This window comes from Manis javanica, chromosome 9 (genome assembly GCF_040802235.1).
Source record: "Manis javanica isolate MJ-LG chromosome 9, MJ_LKY, whole genome shotgun sequence".
Classification (NCBI taxonomy): domain Eukaryota; kingdom Metazoa; phylum Chordata; class Mammalia; order Pholidota; family Manidae; genus Manis; species Manis javanica.
The window spans coordinates 87,199,495-87,215,344 of record NC_133164.1 but is presented as its reverse complement, the minus strand read 5'-3'; the positions used below and the strand labels follow the sequence as shown (position 1 = coordinate 87,215,344).

General features: G+C 33.6%; 1 protein-coding gene across 6 annotated transcripts in view; it reads left to right on the top strand.

Moving 5' to 3' along the window:
* Nucleotides 1-15,850, top strand: part of ROCK1 (Rho associated coiled-coil containing protein kinase 1) — a 176,556-nt gene that overhangs the window by 104,228 nt on the left and 56,478 nt on the right. For 5 of the 6 annotated variants that reach the window (XR_012121172.1, XM_037017968.2, XM_017650856.3 and 2 more), the window contains 5 exons: nucleotides 2,044-2,132; nucleotides 4,168-4,216; nucleotides 10,702-10,837; nucleotides 12,087-12,178; nucleotides 12,275-12,521. Coding sequence is in view for 5 of the 6 variants with exons in the window: in XM_037017968.2 (XP_036873863.1) it covers nucleotides 2,044-2,132; nucleotides 4,168-4,216; nucleotides 10,702-10,837; nucleotides 12,087-12,178; nucleotides 12,275-12,521 (613 nt within the window). In the remaining variant the exon portion in view is untranslated. The remainder of the gene's footprint in view (nucleotides 1-2,043; nucleotides 2,133-4,167; nucleotides 4,217-10,701; nucleotides 10,838-12,086; nucleotides 12,179-12,274; nucleotides 12,522-15,850) is intronic. The other variant, XM_037017969.2, reaches the window with a different exon arrangement.

Below are 15,850 nucleotides of genomic sequence, written 5' to 3'. Positions count from 1 at the left end.
ATATCTGGACTATATATTCCATTGATCTATGGGTCTGTTCTTGTGCCAGTACCAAATTGTCTTGATTACTGTGGCTTTGTAGTAGAGCTTGATGTTGGGGAGTGTAATCCACCTTATTCTTCCTTCTAAGGGTTGTTTTGGCTATTCAGGGTCTTTTGTGGTTCTGTATGAATTTTAGAACTATTTGTTCCAGTTCAATGAGGAATGCTGTTGGTATTTTGATAGGGATTGCACTGAATCTGTATATTGCTTTAGGTAGGGTTGATCACCCTTTTCTTTTAAATTCTCATCCCAATAGACCTATTTGCCAAGTTGTGTAGCTAATACAGGGTCAGAAATCTTAAAAATTAAAGCATCTTTGACCTAAGGAAGGTTATAATAGGAGCTGCTATACCAGCTCTCACTGTATTTCTTATCTGTGAGATTAGTGGTGCATAAGTACTTAAGAAAACATTCAGTAGAACCATGTTTTCTTTGGGCTGATCTTGTTTGGTGATGATTGCTATAAGTTCCTGTCAGTTGCTGCTACCTTTTATCTGTTGCTCTGGTGGATCACTGGGGAAGAAGAAAGCTGCCTAACTATGATTTCTGTTAACCTAGAACCAAGTACAACAGTCAACTAATTAAATTTTCAACTCTTCCTTGAAAGCCTTCCAGCAGAGATGCCAAAAAACAACCTTGCAATTGCCAAATACAACAAATAACTTTCACTCCTATCTTTTCTTTTTTGCTGCATTTATACTGACTAATCCTTCCTTGGAGCTTCAGGGTTTTATAACTCTTTCATATTCCTATTATTTCCTTCTTTTCTCTTCCTGCCTCTTTGGATTTTATATTCAGTCCTCTTTGCCAGATCTCCTCCCCTATCCTTTTCTTCATTCCTCCTTTAATTATTAAATGCTTCTCAAGGTGGTTCTGATCCTGGCTGTCTGCTCCTTTTTTATAGGTAAGCTCATGTGTGTCAGCTTGCACCTCTCAGCTCCAGACCTGAATCTCTTCTCTTTCTCTTACTAGATTTCTCTTCTGCACATCCCTCAGGCACCTCAGTCTAGGCCAAAGCTAAACTCCCAGTTTTCCTCTCTTGGTCTCCTCCCCCGCGGTTCTTACTGTTTTACCGATCTTTTGTAATGGTACTTTCTCTGTTATTTTGAATCAGTTGTTAGGTCATAATTCTGCCTTTGAATTGACACAGCCATTTCTTCCTCTTCATTCTTACAGCTTCTGCCTATATATATTCCTTTGCCTGAATTGTCTGAGTAGCCTGTTAACTGCTTGCTTTTTCTGTAATTTCTCTGCCCTCTAGTCTATTCCCCTTACTACTGAAGTGATGTTAATAAAATCCCAACATTATGTCATTTCCTTTTCAAAATGCTTATTGGTCAAAGTTCCCAACTCCTGTTTTTGCACATGAGGATCATGGTCCCATTCACCTTTTCAGAATCTGTGTGACTCGTTCTCTCTGCTCTGTTTTGTTCTCTGCATATGCTTGATTTCTTCCCATTTCCAAAACACATCATATTTTATTCTGCCACTCTACTTTTGGATTCCTTCATTCTGGCTAAAATGCTTGCCTTCTACCACCTTCTCTGCTTGGTAAATGCCTGTCGTCTTGTAGGTTTCATCTCAAACATTACATCTTCCTGGCAGAATTAATATGGCCTTTTCTCTTCTTCAAAATACCTTATATATAATTTTATCATTTACCACATTATAATATTTCTGTATATGTCTGGTTTATCCTAAGTTCTTTTTACCATCCCATTCCTCTCTGCTCCATTGTTTAACTGTTAGTTTCATGAGAACAGGACCAAATCTTTTTAATTTTTATCTTACTAATGTTTACCACAGTGCCTAACATATTTGTAGGTGTTGAAAAAAATGCTTGTTAAATTAATAGTAAAAATTTCAGAGAGAAAGGACAAGGGTATGATTGAACCAAATAATTCCCTTCTGAGCAGATGTAAAATGGTAACATGAACTTGATATTTTTAAATTCTTTGAATTTTCTTAGTAGAATTAGTTTTTTTTTGTTTTTAATCAAAGCAGGAAAATTTGCAAAAAACCATTTATAAGCTGGAAGAACAGCTGCATAATGAAATGCAATTAAAAGATGAAATGGAGCAGAAGTGCAGGTAAGAATATGCTCTAGTTAAAAGCTTTTTCACATTAGAAGTTGTATAGCCTAAGCTTATTTTAAGGCTTGCACTCTATAAACACTTGAAAAGTAGAAGGTGTAGAAGTATGGAGACAGAAAGTTGCTACTGATGAATGTTTTGGTGAGTATAGGAAAGTAATTATTATGTTGACATTAGTTATTGATGTATTTTCCTCAGAATATTTAAAGTACATTTGCTCCCAGGAGTCTTTATTTAAAAACTATAGGGCTGATTCACTTAGTGCCTGATTCTATAAAAGGGCAAATTAGTTTATATCAGATTAGGTGCTTTTTAAAATGTAAATGTTGTTGAAGATTAAAATTCACTACATTTTTGATGCAGACATTTTAAGTCCATTGCAATTCTCTAGAGCAATGACTTAGAATTTTTTCCTATGAGTCTAAATCTAATAAGAGCCTGTATGGTTATGAAAATATAGAATGATTAATATTATTTTGGATAATATAGCACAATGCTTAGTTACTTATTAATTGCAAATGATACAATTTTATAATTCTTTATATTTTAGTGGTAATAGTGAATAAACGAAATAAAGAGGTAAGACAGATTATTCAACAAATGGAATTGGGAAAACTGACAATATTGTGAACTGGGGTGAGAGAACAAGTAAAATTCTCACTGCATACCATTCCTGATGATTAAATAGTTGAGTATGTAGTATAAACTTTTTTTAGAAAAGCCCCTAAATACAAGCAAATAGTTAACTGATCTAGAATTCGGGAGGAATTTCAAGGCATAAAATACGGAAATACAGGGAGGAAATGGAAATACGTTAATGTGGAGAAGTTTCTACATCCAAAATGTTATAATCAAAATTAGAACACAAATGACAAACCTAGTGGTAGTGGTAGTGGCGAGGATCAATTTGAGGAAGAAATAAGAATGGCCAAAGTGCCCTATAATCATGAAAATGTTGTGGAGAAGCCTGAGATGATGCTGGGAAGGTCAGCAGAGTACAGATCTTAGAGGACTTTGTTTTGACAACTTAACAAATTTGGAATTTAATTTAAGGGTGATGGAAAAACATCACAAGTTACTAAATTTAAGAAGTAAATTAAAACAGATCAAATATGCTTTTTATAAAGAACTCTGGTTAGCTGGCACTACTTGATATTTATTCAACTTAATAGGAGTAAGGGAGGAAGATGAGTCAAGGTTGATTCCCAGGTGGTATCTTTTACTTAAAGATGTTGAGAAGAGAAACCAATTTGGTATTATGTATTGGGGTGTGGAACAGAGGGAATGTGTTTAGTTTGGGGCATGCTGAATGAGGTATTTAATGGCACGTCCAGATGAAACATTGCATATACAGATATGAAGCTCAGAATTTTTTGTAGAGCCAAAGAAAACAAATTGTGATGGAGATACTAACTATACTTTCAGTTTATCTCAAAATTTTGCCCAAGTTGTCAAGTGCTACATTTACTGATTTATATATGTCACCTTTCCCTTCGTTAAGAGTCCATGAATGAAATTTGAGGTCCCTTAAAGTTAGATGAGAAAAAGTGAGTATTTTCTCAAATTCAATTCAGGATTTCTTTCCATTGTGAACATAGGAAATAACCCACAATTATAAGCAGTAGCTGTGAAAAATTATTACCTATAGAAATTGCAAATATTTCTCTTCTGTTACAGTTATTAAATATAAATATCATTTATGCTCTTCAATACTTAGAAATTACCTTTACTTGGTCTTCTGATTTAGTATATTAATAAAACAAATAGTACTGAATCATACATTTTTTAAATTTTATGACTGTATTTCAGTATAATTTGGGCTTCTTTTAATCCTATATATGTTATTTCATGCTTTTTAATATTCTGAGAAAAGGTTATAGGTTTCACGAAACCTGTCAAAGGGACCCACAGTACAAAAAGGGTTAAGAAATCTTACTTAAATGGTTAAATGGAAAAATAAGGATTGTGGTGTTCCACCCTGGGCAATAAAAGAAAAACGTATTTCTAATCTATATTGCTTTTGTTTTTACAGAACTTCAAACATAAAACTAGACAAGATAATGAAAGAATTGGATGAAGAGGTACTTTTTGTTTTCTAATAGGAAAGTTTTTCTTTCCTTTCTGATAGGAAATTTTGAATATAACATTCTCAAAATGATAAAATTATAATTGCCTTACCCTCTTTCAGATTATTTTGTTTTATGAGAAAATTGCATTTGACCTTTATAGGTTGAAATATGTAACAGAACCAGAATTGTGATGAGGGTCTCAATTGGAGCTACAGGTTCAAGTGATACAGATTAAGTTATACTTTAGTTTCCTTTGTACAGCTTTATTCTAGAACAATATTGAAATTTTATTTACATAAATCTCATTTCAGTGATTCTTTATAGTTGAAAGTGAAGAATGAGCAAGAGAGTCAAGAGATCAGAAATTAAATCTGGTGCCGTAACAGAAACAGACAAATAGGAAAGAGGATAGAACACAATTTAAAAAGGGCTGGTAGTAACAAAATTTCATGTGATCAAGTAGGAAAAATTTTTATTTTAGAATTGTTCATGTTTTCCATGTTTGCTCATCACCTAGCAAGAAGTTTTTATTATCAGGGAAACACAACGTAAAAATATATAATAAATTTTCATTCCTCTTGGTCAACTTGCAAATATCTTTCTACTGTGCATAAGAGTCCCCTAAAAAGGAATACACTATTTCTTCTCATTGACTACTTCTTTTGTTCTTCTTAGATTTAATCTTTCTGATGATTTTTGTGCTGCCTTAATTTTCTCTTCTCTCAAGAAATAGTATCTGACAGCGTTTGTTTTTTAATTTGTACCTTTGGATATACATGTAGTCATCTCAGAAGATTTGAGATAATATTTTGCCAACTTACTGTTGGTCAGTGTTTACATCACCTAACACTCTTTAACTTAAGTATTTAAGAAATCTTTTTTCCATATCCTTCATTTTTTTATCTCATTTCTAAAACACAGAAAAAATTCAAGTGTGCTAGGTTTAACATATTCAGCTTTCCAAATTCAAGTAGAGTGGGAGATCTTAATTATAAAATTAGAATAGTCCTGCTTCTGGAAAGATCAGAAGCTTCTAGCAAGTCAGAAAAATTTTATGCAGTAACTGCGCTACTCAGCCAAATACAACATAAAAAATATAACCCCTTTCTGAGGATTTGGACTTCTAATCTGAGTGAGCTCCCTGGGAAGCCATCACAGGGCTTGGAGCAGAGAAGTGAGATAGAATCACTGGACTTGTTTTAAAAATCTATTTGTTGAGAACATATTTTAGTAGAGCAAGTGTAGAATCAGGGGGACAAAATAATAGGTAAATCAAAGTATTTTGTAAGTTATAAACACATCAAATATTAATAACCAAATTGCAGTAAAAAAATGTATATATCTATAACCCCACCCCAACCAGCAAGACAAAGGGAAAAAATGGAGAAACAACAGATCAAACAAAAAAACAAAAATGACAGACTTAACTCTAACTCTAATAATATCAGTGATTACATTAAGTGTGAATGATGTGTAGCATATCTCAAGGGCATTATGTATAGTGTAACAATCCAATCTCAATGTCCATGGTGTATATTTCATTAATATTAACATTCTCAAAGTGACAAAATTGTAAAGATGGAGGACCCATTATTGGTTGCTGCAGCTGTGAGTGGTGGGGGACGGGTGTGTGTGTGGCGTAAGTAGTGCCTGAGGGAGGTGGTTGTGATGATGAGACAGTTCTGTGTCTTGATTATGGTGCTGGTTATATTATTCTATGCCTGAGATAAAATGATATAGATCTACACACACTTGATACCAATACCAGTTTCCTGATTTTGTTATTGTACTACTGTTACATATAATGTAACTATTAGGAGAAATTGAATACAAGGATACATGAGACCCTGTCTATGCTGTCCTTGCAACTTCCTGGAATGTATAATTATTTCAAAAAAAAAGTGTGAATGAAAAAATCTTAGAAACCTTAGATATCTCTGTTAAATTTAGCTAAATCTCCCTGATAGCATCTTACTTAAAAAGATGGGTTTTGCTTAAAGATAGGAAAGCCCAGAAAAGTATGCATTACAGAGAAGGCTTTCCTAATAGGGAGTCTTTTTTTTTTTCTCCCTCTTATAACTTGTCCTTTTATTCATATCCTGTGAAACTACAAAAAATGTAAGAATGGACAGGTCAGAGATCAGACAGGACTATCCCAATGGGCCAGTTGTTTTCATTTGTATTTGCTATTCATTTTAAGAGTTTTTTTTTAATTAGAGTATAGTTGATACACAGTCTTATTATATAGGTTTCAAGTATACAACACAGTGGTTCAGCAGTTAACACACATTATTAAATACTCACCCTGAAGGTGCAGTTACTATCTGTCAACATAGGAAGATGTTACAGAATCATTGGCTATATTCTCCATGCTATACTGCCATCCCTGGGACTGACTTACATCATTGAGATTTTGTGTCCCTTTATCAGTCTCACCTGGTCCACTTAGTGATCCCAAGCCCTCCCATTTGGTAACCCCCAGTCACTTACTTCTCAGTGTCTCTGAATCTCCTGCTGTTTTGTTCATTTTGTTTTGTTTTTAGATTCTACAAATAATTGAAATCATATAGCATTTGTTTTTCTCTGCCTGACTTATTTGACTTACCATAATACCCTTTAGGTCCATCCACGTTGTTGCAAATGGCAAAGTTTCTTTTTTATGGCTGAATAATATTCCATTGTAGATATGTACCACATCATCTTTATCCATCCATCTATTGATGGACACTTTGGTTGCTTCCATATCTTGGTTATAGTAAATAATGTGGCAGTAAACAGAGGGGTGCATATATCTTTTTCAGTCACAGATTTTGTTTTTTTTTTCAGGTAAATTCCTAGAAGTACAGTTAATAGCTCATATGGTATTTCTGTTTTACTCTTCTGAGGAAATTCCACACTGCTTTCCACAGCACACCACTTGCATTCCCGCCAGCAGTGTAGAGGGTGCCTATTTCTCCATATCCTCGCCAGCATCTGTTGTTCTTGTCTATTGGATAGTAGCCATTCTAACTGGTGTGAGGTGACACCTCATTGTGGTTTTTATCTGCATTTCCCTGATGATTAGTGATATGAGACATCTTTTCATGTTCCTGTTGGCCATCTGTATTCTTCTTTAGAAAAAATGTCTGTTCATGTCCTCTGCCAGTTATTTGTTTTTTTGATGTTGAGGAGTATGAGTTCTTTATATCATTTATGAATATATTCTCCCATATTATAGGTTGCGGTTTTGTTCTGCTGATGGTGTCCTTTGGTGTACAAAAGCTTTTTAGTTTGATATAGTCCTTCTTGTTCATTTTTTATTTTATTTCCCTTGCTTGAGGTGATGTGTCCAGAAAAAAATTGCTTATGCTTATGTTCAAGAAATTTTTGCCTGTGTTATCTTCTGAGAGTTATGTGGTTTCATGTCTTATATTTAGGTCTTTAATCCATTTCGAATTTACTTTTGTTTATGGTGTTAGACAATAATCCAGTTTCACTCTCTTACATGTAGCTGTGAAGTTTTGCCAGCACCAGTTGTTGAATAGGCTGTCATTTTCCCCATTGTATATCCATGGCTCCTTTATTGTATATTAATTGGCCATATATGTGTGGGTTTATATCTGGGCTCTCTGTTCTGTTCCATTGATCTGTGGTTCTGTTCTTGTACCAGTACCAAATTGTTTTGGTTACTGTAGCTTTGTAGTAGAGTTTGAAGTCATGGGAGCCTGATACCCCCAGCTTTGTTCTTTCTCAAGATTGCTTTGACTATTTGGGGTCATTTGTGGTGCCATATAAAGTTTGGGATTATTTGCTGTAGTTCACTGAAAAATGCCATTGGTATTTTGGTAAGGATTGCATTGAATCTGTAAATCGCTTTGGGCAGAATAGTCATTTCGACAATATGAATTCTATCCATAAGCATAGAATAGATTTCCATTTATTGGTGTCTTCTTTAATTTCTCTCACAAATGTCTTACAGTTTTCAGAGTTCAAGTCTTTAACCTCCTTGGGTAGGTTTATTACTAGGTATTTTATTCTTTATTCTTTTTGATGTAATTGTAAATGGCATTGTTTCCCTGATTTCTCCTTCTTCTAGTTTGTTGTTAATATATAGGAATGCAACAGATTTCTGTGTATTAATTTTGTATACTGCAACTTTGCTGAATCCAGTTATTAGTTCTAATAGTTTTTTGGTGGAGGCTTTAGGGTTTTCTGTGTATATGTCACGTCATCTGCAAATAGTGACAGTTTAACTTCTTCCTTACCAATTTGGATGCCTTTTATCTCTTTGTGTTATCTGATTGCTGTGGCTAGGATCTCCAGTACTATGTTGAATAAAAGTTGTGAGAGTGGGCACCCTTGTGTTGTTCTTGTTCTTACAGGAAAAGCTTTCAACTTTTCACCATTAAGTATGATCTTAGTTGTGCATTTGTCATATATGACCTTTATTATCTTAAGATATCTTTTTCCCTCTAAACCCATTTTGTTGAGAGCTTCTATCATGGATGGATATTGACTTTTGTCAAATGCTTTCTCATAATCTGTTGAGCTGATCATACAGTTTTTATCATTTTCTTTTTTTATTAATGTGTTGTTATCACATTGGTTGATTTATGAATATTGTACTATCCCTGCATCCCTGGAATAAATCCCCCTTGGTCATGATGGATGATCTTTTTGATGTATTTTTTAATTCAGTTTGCTAATATTTTATTAAGGATATTTGCATCTGTGTTCATCAGGGATATTTGTCTATAATTTCCTTTTTTTTGTAGTGTCTTTGTCTGGTTTGGGTATCCAGTGTGGAGTCTTTTTTTTTTTTTTGTGGCAGAAATGCCTTTCAATGAGACACTCCTTTTATTTATTTATTTGTTTGTTTTCAATTTGTGGAATAACATAACCAACATGATATTTTTTTAAATAAGTACACTCTTCTTAAGAAAACAAATTTTAATGATATTTTGTACAATGAAATTTGCCAGCAGTTTTGGTTTTCTTATTGTCCACAGGGATGGAATTTTTTTTCTATTTTCTTTTTTATTAAGGTATCATTGATATACACTCTTATGAAGGTTTCACAAGAAAAACAATGTGGTTATTATATTCACCCTTCTTATCGAGTCCCTCCCCCATACCCCATTGCAGTCACTGTCCATTGGTGTAGTAAGGTGCCACAGAGTTCCCATTTGTCTTCTCTGAGCTACACTGTCTTCCCCGTGACCTCACACACACCATGTGCACCAATCAATGTACCCCACAATCCCCTTCTCCCTCTCTCCCCACCCTCCCTCTCCCACCCCTCCTCGTTGGTAACCATTAGTCCCTTATTGGAGTCTGTGAGTCCGCTGCTGCTTTGTTCCTTCAGTTTTGCTTCGTTGTTACATTCCACAAATGAGGGAAATTATTTGGTATTTGTCTTTCTCTGCCTGACTTACTTCAGTGAATATAATACCCTCTAGCTCCATCCATGTTGTTGCAAATGGTAGGATTTGTTTCTTTCTTATGGCTGAATAGTATTCCAGTTGTGTATGTGTACCACATCTTCTTTATCCATTCATCTACTGATGGACACTTAGATTGCTTCCATATCTTGGCTATTGTAAATAGTGCTGCGATAAACATAGGGGTGCATGTGTCTTCTTAAATCTGAGAAGTTGTTTTCTTTGGGTAAATTCCCAGGAGTGGAATTCCTGGGTCAAATGGTATTTCTATTTTTAGTTTTTTTGAGGAACCTCCATATTGTTTTCCACAGTGGGTGAACTAGTTTACATTCCCACCAGCAGTGTAGGAGGGTCCCCCTTCTCCACATCCTCCAGTGTGGAGTTTTAAAGATAAAAATGGAGTATCAAAAGCAGGATATGCTGATAGTGGTCACTGAGAAACACAAGATAAATTTTTTGTGGAAGTTTGGTTTTTATTTTTTTATCTTTAACTCTTTCCTCCCTTTTAGTTTCATTTTCTAAAATAAGTATTTCCTTCATTACTTTTTAATATGCATTAGTAAGTAGATACATTGAACATCTTAGAAAATTTAAGTTGTTAAGATGGGGAAGATTAAGAGAGAGGCGCAGGTACTGGTGAACTTACTGCATGCACTGTAGCCCTTGGTGCCATTTGAGCTTTGTACCATTTGATTTCCAAATATGTAATTATTATCTGATTCCTTTTATATCTCATATCTTAAATTCAGAATTATAAATAAACCAGAATATTCTTAATATAATACAGTGTGGTAATCTTAAACTAATAAAGCACCTTTTAATCTGTTAAGATTTATAGGGTTTTTTTATATTTATCAATTCATTTTGAATCTCTGAAAATTAACATATCTAGTTCAAATAAGAGGATTCTCACTGTCTTCTTATTAGAGAAGCTAATTCTACTATTAGAATGTTATTAGTAGGTACTGTCTGATTTTGAAATGAAATATCCATTTAAATGATTGTTTTATTTTTAAAGAACAGAACAATTAAATGAGTATTAAATTTTAGCATTAACTTTTGTCATTATCATTTCAGGGGAATCAAAGAAGAAATCTAGAATCTACAGTGTCTCAGATTGAGAAGGAGAAAATGTTACTACAGCATAGAATTAATGAGTACCAAAGAAAAGCAGAACAGGAAAATGAGAAGAGGAGGAATGTAGAAAATGAGGGTAAATTGTTAAATTTTTAACACTATTCTTGTGGTGTTTCTCATGAGGTTGTTGTAAATTTAGTACTTGTGTCACATTTTTGAAGCCATAATCCTAAGATACCTCATGATCTAAATACCATGTTCTGGGATAAAGTTATAACATTAAAATTAATAGTAATGTTTTAGCTAGAGTCGTGATTTTCAACCAGTGTGCATACTGAAGTCTGTTGAGAAGCTTTAAGGAATACTGATGCCTAAACTCTAGAAACTAAATTAATGATCTAGACACAGTCTGGGCATTGGTATTTTAATAACCTGTCTAGGTACTTCCATCAAACAAGCAGCCATTTGAGAACTATTAAACTAAAATTTGGTGTCTTTTAATATTAATGTTATAGATACATTTAAAATTGCCTTTTACATCCTTTGATCCAGTGATTTCACTTCTAGGAATTTAGTTCACATAGAAACTGTGCACATACATAGTAATATATAAATAAGGCTATTCATTGTAGCATTGTTTAGAATGGCAAAAATTATAAAAAACAGTGTAAATGTAATCAGTGATACACTAAATTTAGGTATAGTAGAATACTACACATGTTATAAAAGAATAAAGCATGTCTTTACAGGCTGTTACAAATCTCTAATATCTTTAAGTGAAGAAGTACAGGTTGTTTAAAATGAGTGCATGTGTATATATCCTTAGGTGTGTGTGTATATATGTATATAAAATACATGTAAAAACATGTATATATTTGTGGTTTTATATACTAGAGTATGGATACATAGACTGTCTTAAGGATATGCAAGACATTGGTAATAGTTGTCGGGGAGGAGAGCTAGAGGGACTGGGAGATGATGTGGAGGGAAGAATAGTAATTCTAAGACTAATTCTACACTATTTACCTTTTACATTTTAAACCATTTTGAAAATACTGAAGTAGTCAAAGATTCATATTACTCAAAAATAAATAATATTAAAACTAGCTTTATAACATTTCACTAATAGATTGACCTTCTTAAGGAAATAAAAAATTAAAAGGGAATAACAACAGTGGAAACAAATTTGTTTTTGTATTCTATATTATAACATGATGCTTTACCTTTTGATGAATTTAAAATGTAAGTACTTCCAGGGTGGAATTTGCTTTGGGAGTGGGCCTAATGTAAGGGACAATTATGCCCAAGACTATTTTTTAAAGGGATTTATGTGTTTCCTCTATGAAGACTTTTTGATATCGACATTTTATTCCTTCATTTTCTAGTTTCTACATTAAAGGATCAGTTGGAAGACTTAAAGAAAATAAATCAGAATTCACAGCTTGCTAATGAGAAGCTGGCACAATTACAAAAGCAGGTAAGTTTTTGGACTGAGTTTTTTTTATTATTAATTAAAATAAGTTTGATTGTATTACGGTCAAAAACCTATTTTCTTGCTCTCTTTTTTAAATAGCTAGAAGAAGCCAATGACTTACTTAGGACAGAATCAGACACAGCTGTAAGATTAAGGAAGAGTCACACAGAGATGAGCAAGTCAATTAGTCAGCTAGAGTCTCTAAACAGAGAATTGCAGGAGAGAAATAGAATTTTAGAGAATTCCAAGTCACAAATGGACAAGGATTATTACCAGCTGAAAGCTGTGTTAGAAGCTGAACGAAGAGACAGAGGTCATGATTCTGAGATGATTGGAGACCTTCAAGGTAATATATTTTCTTACTGTGGTAAAATAGACATAATGTGAAATTTACCATTTTAGCAATTTTTAAATGTACAGTTCAGTGTCATAAAATACATTCACATTATGCAACAATCACTACTATCCATTTCCAGAACTTTTTTTATCATCCCAAACTTATACTTCTGTCTATACCCATTAAACTACAACCTCCATCCCCAACTTCTCCCAGTCCATGGTAACCACCATTCTACTTATTTCTCTGTGTATTTGATTATCTTATAAAGTAGAATCATGTAATATTTGTCCTTTTGTGTCTTATTCCACTTAGCTTATTGTCTTCTGGATTCATTCATGCTATAGTGTGTATCAGAACTCCCTCCCTTTTTAAGGCTGAATAACATTCCATTGTATGTGTATGCCACATTTTGTTTATCTGTCAATGGAAGGTAATTTTTTATTTATTTATTTTCTATTGTTAATTGTACTAAAAACAAAATTTACCATTTTAATCATTTTTAAGTGTAAGGTAATATATTTTGTATCTTATTGCCCTCAAAAAGAAAATGACCTTGTTGAAACCAGAGATGGTTAGCATTCTTTCTCTTTCAAGATAATGCGTACATTTGTATCACATTGTAATTTCTTTACTCTCATAGACACTCCTGTAAGGTAGGTAATGTGGTTATTTCCAGTTTTATAGCCAGATTACTGAAAACTTAATTTTAAGATGTGCCTAATTCACAAAAGTCTTACTCAAAGTCTTACTACTCCAGATAGAGAAGATTATCTGTTAAAACCAGGGAATTCCTCATGCGTTGTTGGTGGAACTAGAAACTCAGTTACAGAAGTAGAATCCCATTAGAAGTAAAGAATCAGGTACTTCGGAAGGTTAGGCCTAGACATATCAGCAGTCTCTGTGAATCTAAAAGACTAAAAATTGAGTATGTTAGGTTAAGAAAGGAACAGTTTTGCTAATGGAAATAAAATTAGTTTGTTTTCACAAAAATGCCTGACTCTACCCACTTATCACATATTTTTCTGTTTTCTATTCATATTCGCAACAGCATTGATACTACCTAATCGAAACAAATATACATGGAAGTTGCCAGATCTCTCAGGGAAATCTTGGGGGTGGGGTAGTCCATTTTAACCTTAGTCACAGAATGGGAACATAGTTTGGGATCTCATGAGACTTGATGATTAGCTATAATTCTGTGGAGAGGTCAGGGTCAGTTTTTGTGACTATGGAAACAGAAATTAAGATCTCCTATTGGTTCTTAGCTGAGGAGTGTTATGCAATCTTATTTCTCAGGGACTAGGCTTAAAATAGGTCTGAATATAACCAAGAAAGTAAACTCATTTATATGTATTAGAAGAGCATCATATTTGACTTTCTTAAATTGCTTCTCCAAGCCTGTTTATGTACAGCATTTTAGCCATGTGAAAGTCACTTCATCTGCCTTCTTTATCCGTAAACCAAGGAGAGTAGCATCAGTGACCTCTGTAGACCTTGCAGTTCTAGAATTCTTTTAAGTCTGTTGATCTTTTAAGTCTGAGTGAGTTTTGAAGTGCTTGCTTTCAAGGAAGAGACCATCATCCATATGTTCATCAACAGTGGGTTTAACTGAATCTATCTTAGATATTGGTGAAGTTAAGGAAAGTTCATAGCATAACTTATTGTTGATGTTTATCGCTATTCAGGACTTCCTGTAAGGTTTAGTTTTTAATTTAAATGTGAATCAAAGCTAAGAAGCATTAAAAAATACAACTTGTATGTGCTTTAACATACATATAAAGATACATTACAGTTTTTAAAAACCCACAATTTTTACATTAATCTTTTTTGGTCCTTAATAAATTTCAGGTCTCTCAAATATATATTTCTCATAATTTGGGATGCTGGGCTTCTGACAGTCATGATTATTTCTTAGGTGAATGTTCTTCCATGTACAGTGGTGAGCAGAAGCTTCTTCATATATATGCAAATTAACTTCCCAAACATAATTGGATAGTGCATATTTTAGGCTTTGCTCATATGATCTCTGTTACATACTCTTCTTTTTTTCTTTTTATAACCCTTTAAAAATGAGAAACCATTCTTAGCTTCATGTCTATGGAGAAACAGGTTATGAAGGCCTGAAGTTTGCCAACACCTGGACTAGTGTATCAATAAGGCTGCTGTTACAGACAAAAAAGTAAGCTTCCAGAAGTCCAGGCCTTGGAGGCTTAAACAAAATGAATGGATAAAGGTCAAAGTGTCATGGAAGGATGAAAATTTTGAATGAAATGATAAGCTTTTCATCTAGTAAGTTTATCTCTGATTGTTCAGATTGAAATGCAAAAAGAAAAAATGTTTCAATTAATCATTTAAAAAAGTCCTTAAACCTATTGAATTGGTTTCTTCTTTAACTTTTTATTTTGGAAAATTTCAGACATATACCATAGTAGAATACTATAATGACCCCCTATATATCCGTCATCCAGCTTCAGTAATCTTCTGTCAGCCAGTTTGGTTTCATTTATACCCCCACTTTCCCTTCTCAGTCCTCTGACACTGAATTATTTTGAAGCAGATCTCAGGCATTGCATTGTTTAATTTGTAACTATTTTACTATCTCTTCAAGATAAGGACTTTGTTTTTAAAATATAACCACAATATCATTATACCTGGAAGAAGGTTGACAATATTATAAATATCTAGTCAGTGCTCAGATTCCTCCAGTAGCCCTGTAATTTGTTGTTTTTATCTTACTTGAATTAGGATCCAGTCAAGGTACCAACAGTGCATTTTACTAATATGTCCCTTAGGTTTCTTGTCATCTGTACGTTTTTCCCTTTTTGTTCTTTGTAGTATGTTGTTAGGTTTTTTTGTCCTGTTGAATTTTGCTCCCGTTCTGAATTTTGCTGATTGCATCTATTGTTGTCAGGTAACATGTTGCCATGTCCCTTGTAGGATTCACTACTATAAACTGGTAGTTCTAGAGACTTGATCTATTTTAGGTAAGACTTTGGCAGAACTTAGAAGCAGCATAATTTAGACACCGGGAAACACAGAAAGTCTGGCTATCTCTTTGTGACGTTAGCAGATTTTGATGATCATTGCCTAGATATGTTTATTTAGAAGTGTTCAACTGTGGTGATCTATTTCTGTCAGTGTTCATTCATTCATTAACTGGAATTCTACTTTAAGGATAAATATTTTCTCATCAATTATATAGTTACCTTGAGGTACAGCTTATAAAAGAAAGGTTAGACACTTGATTTTTTTATCATTTCAGAAGAGAAAGTTATTTCCCCAGTATCTTCCAGAGGTGATCAGTGACAAATTTTAATACATTTAATATATATGAA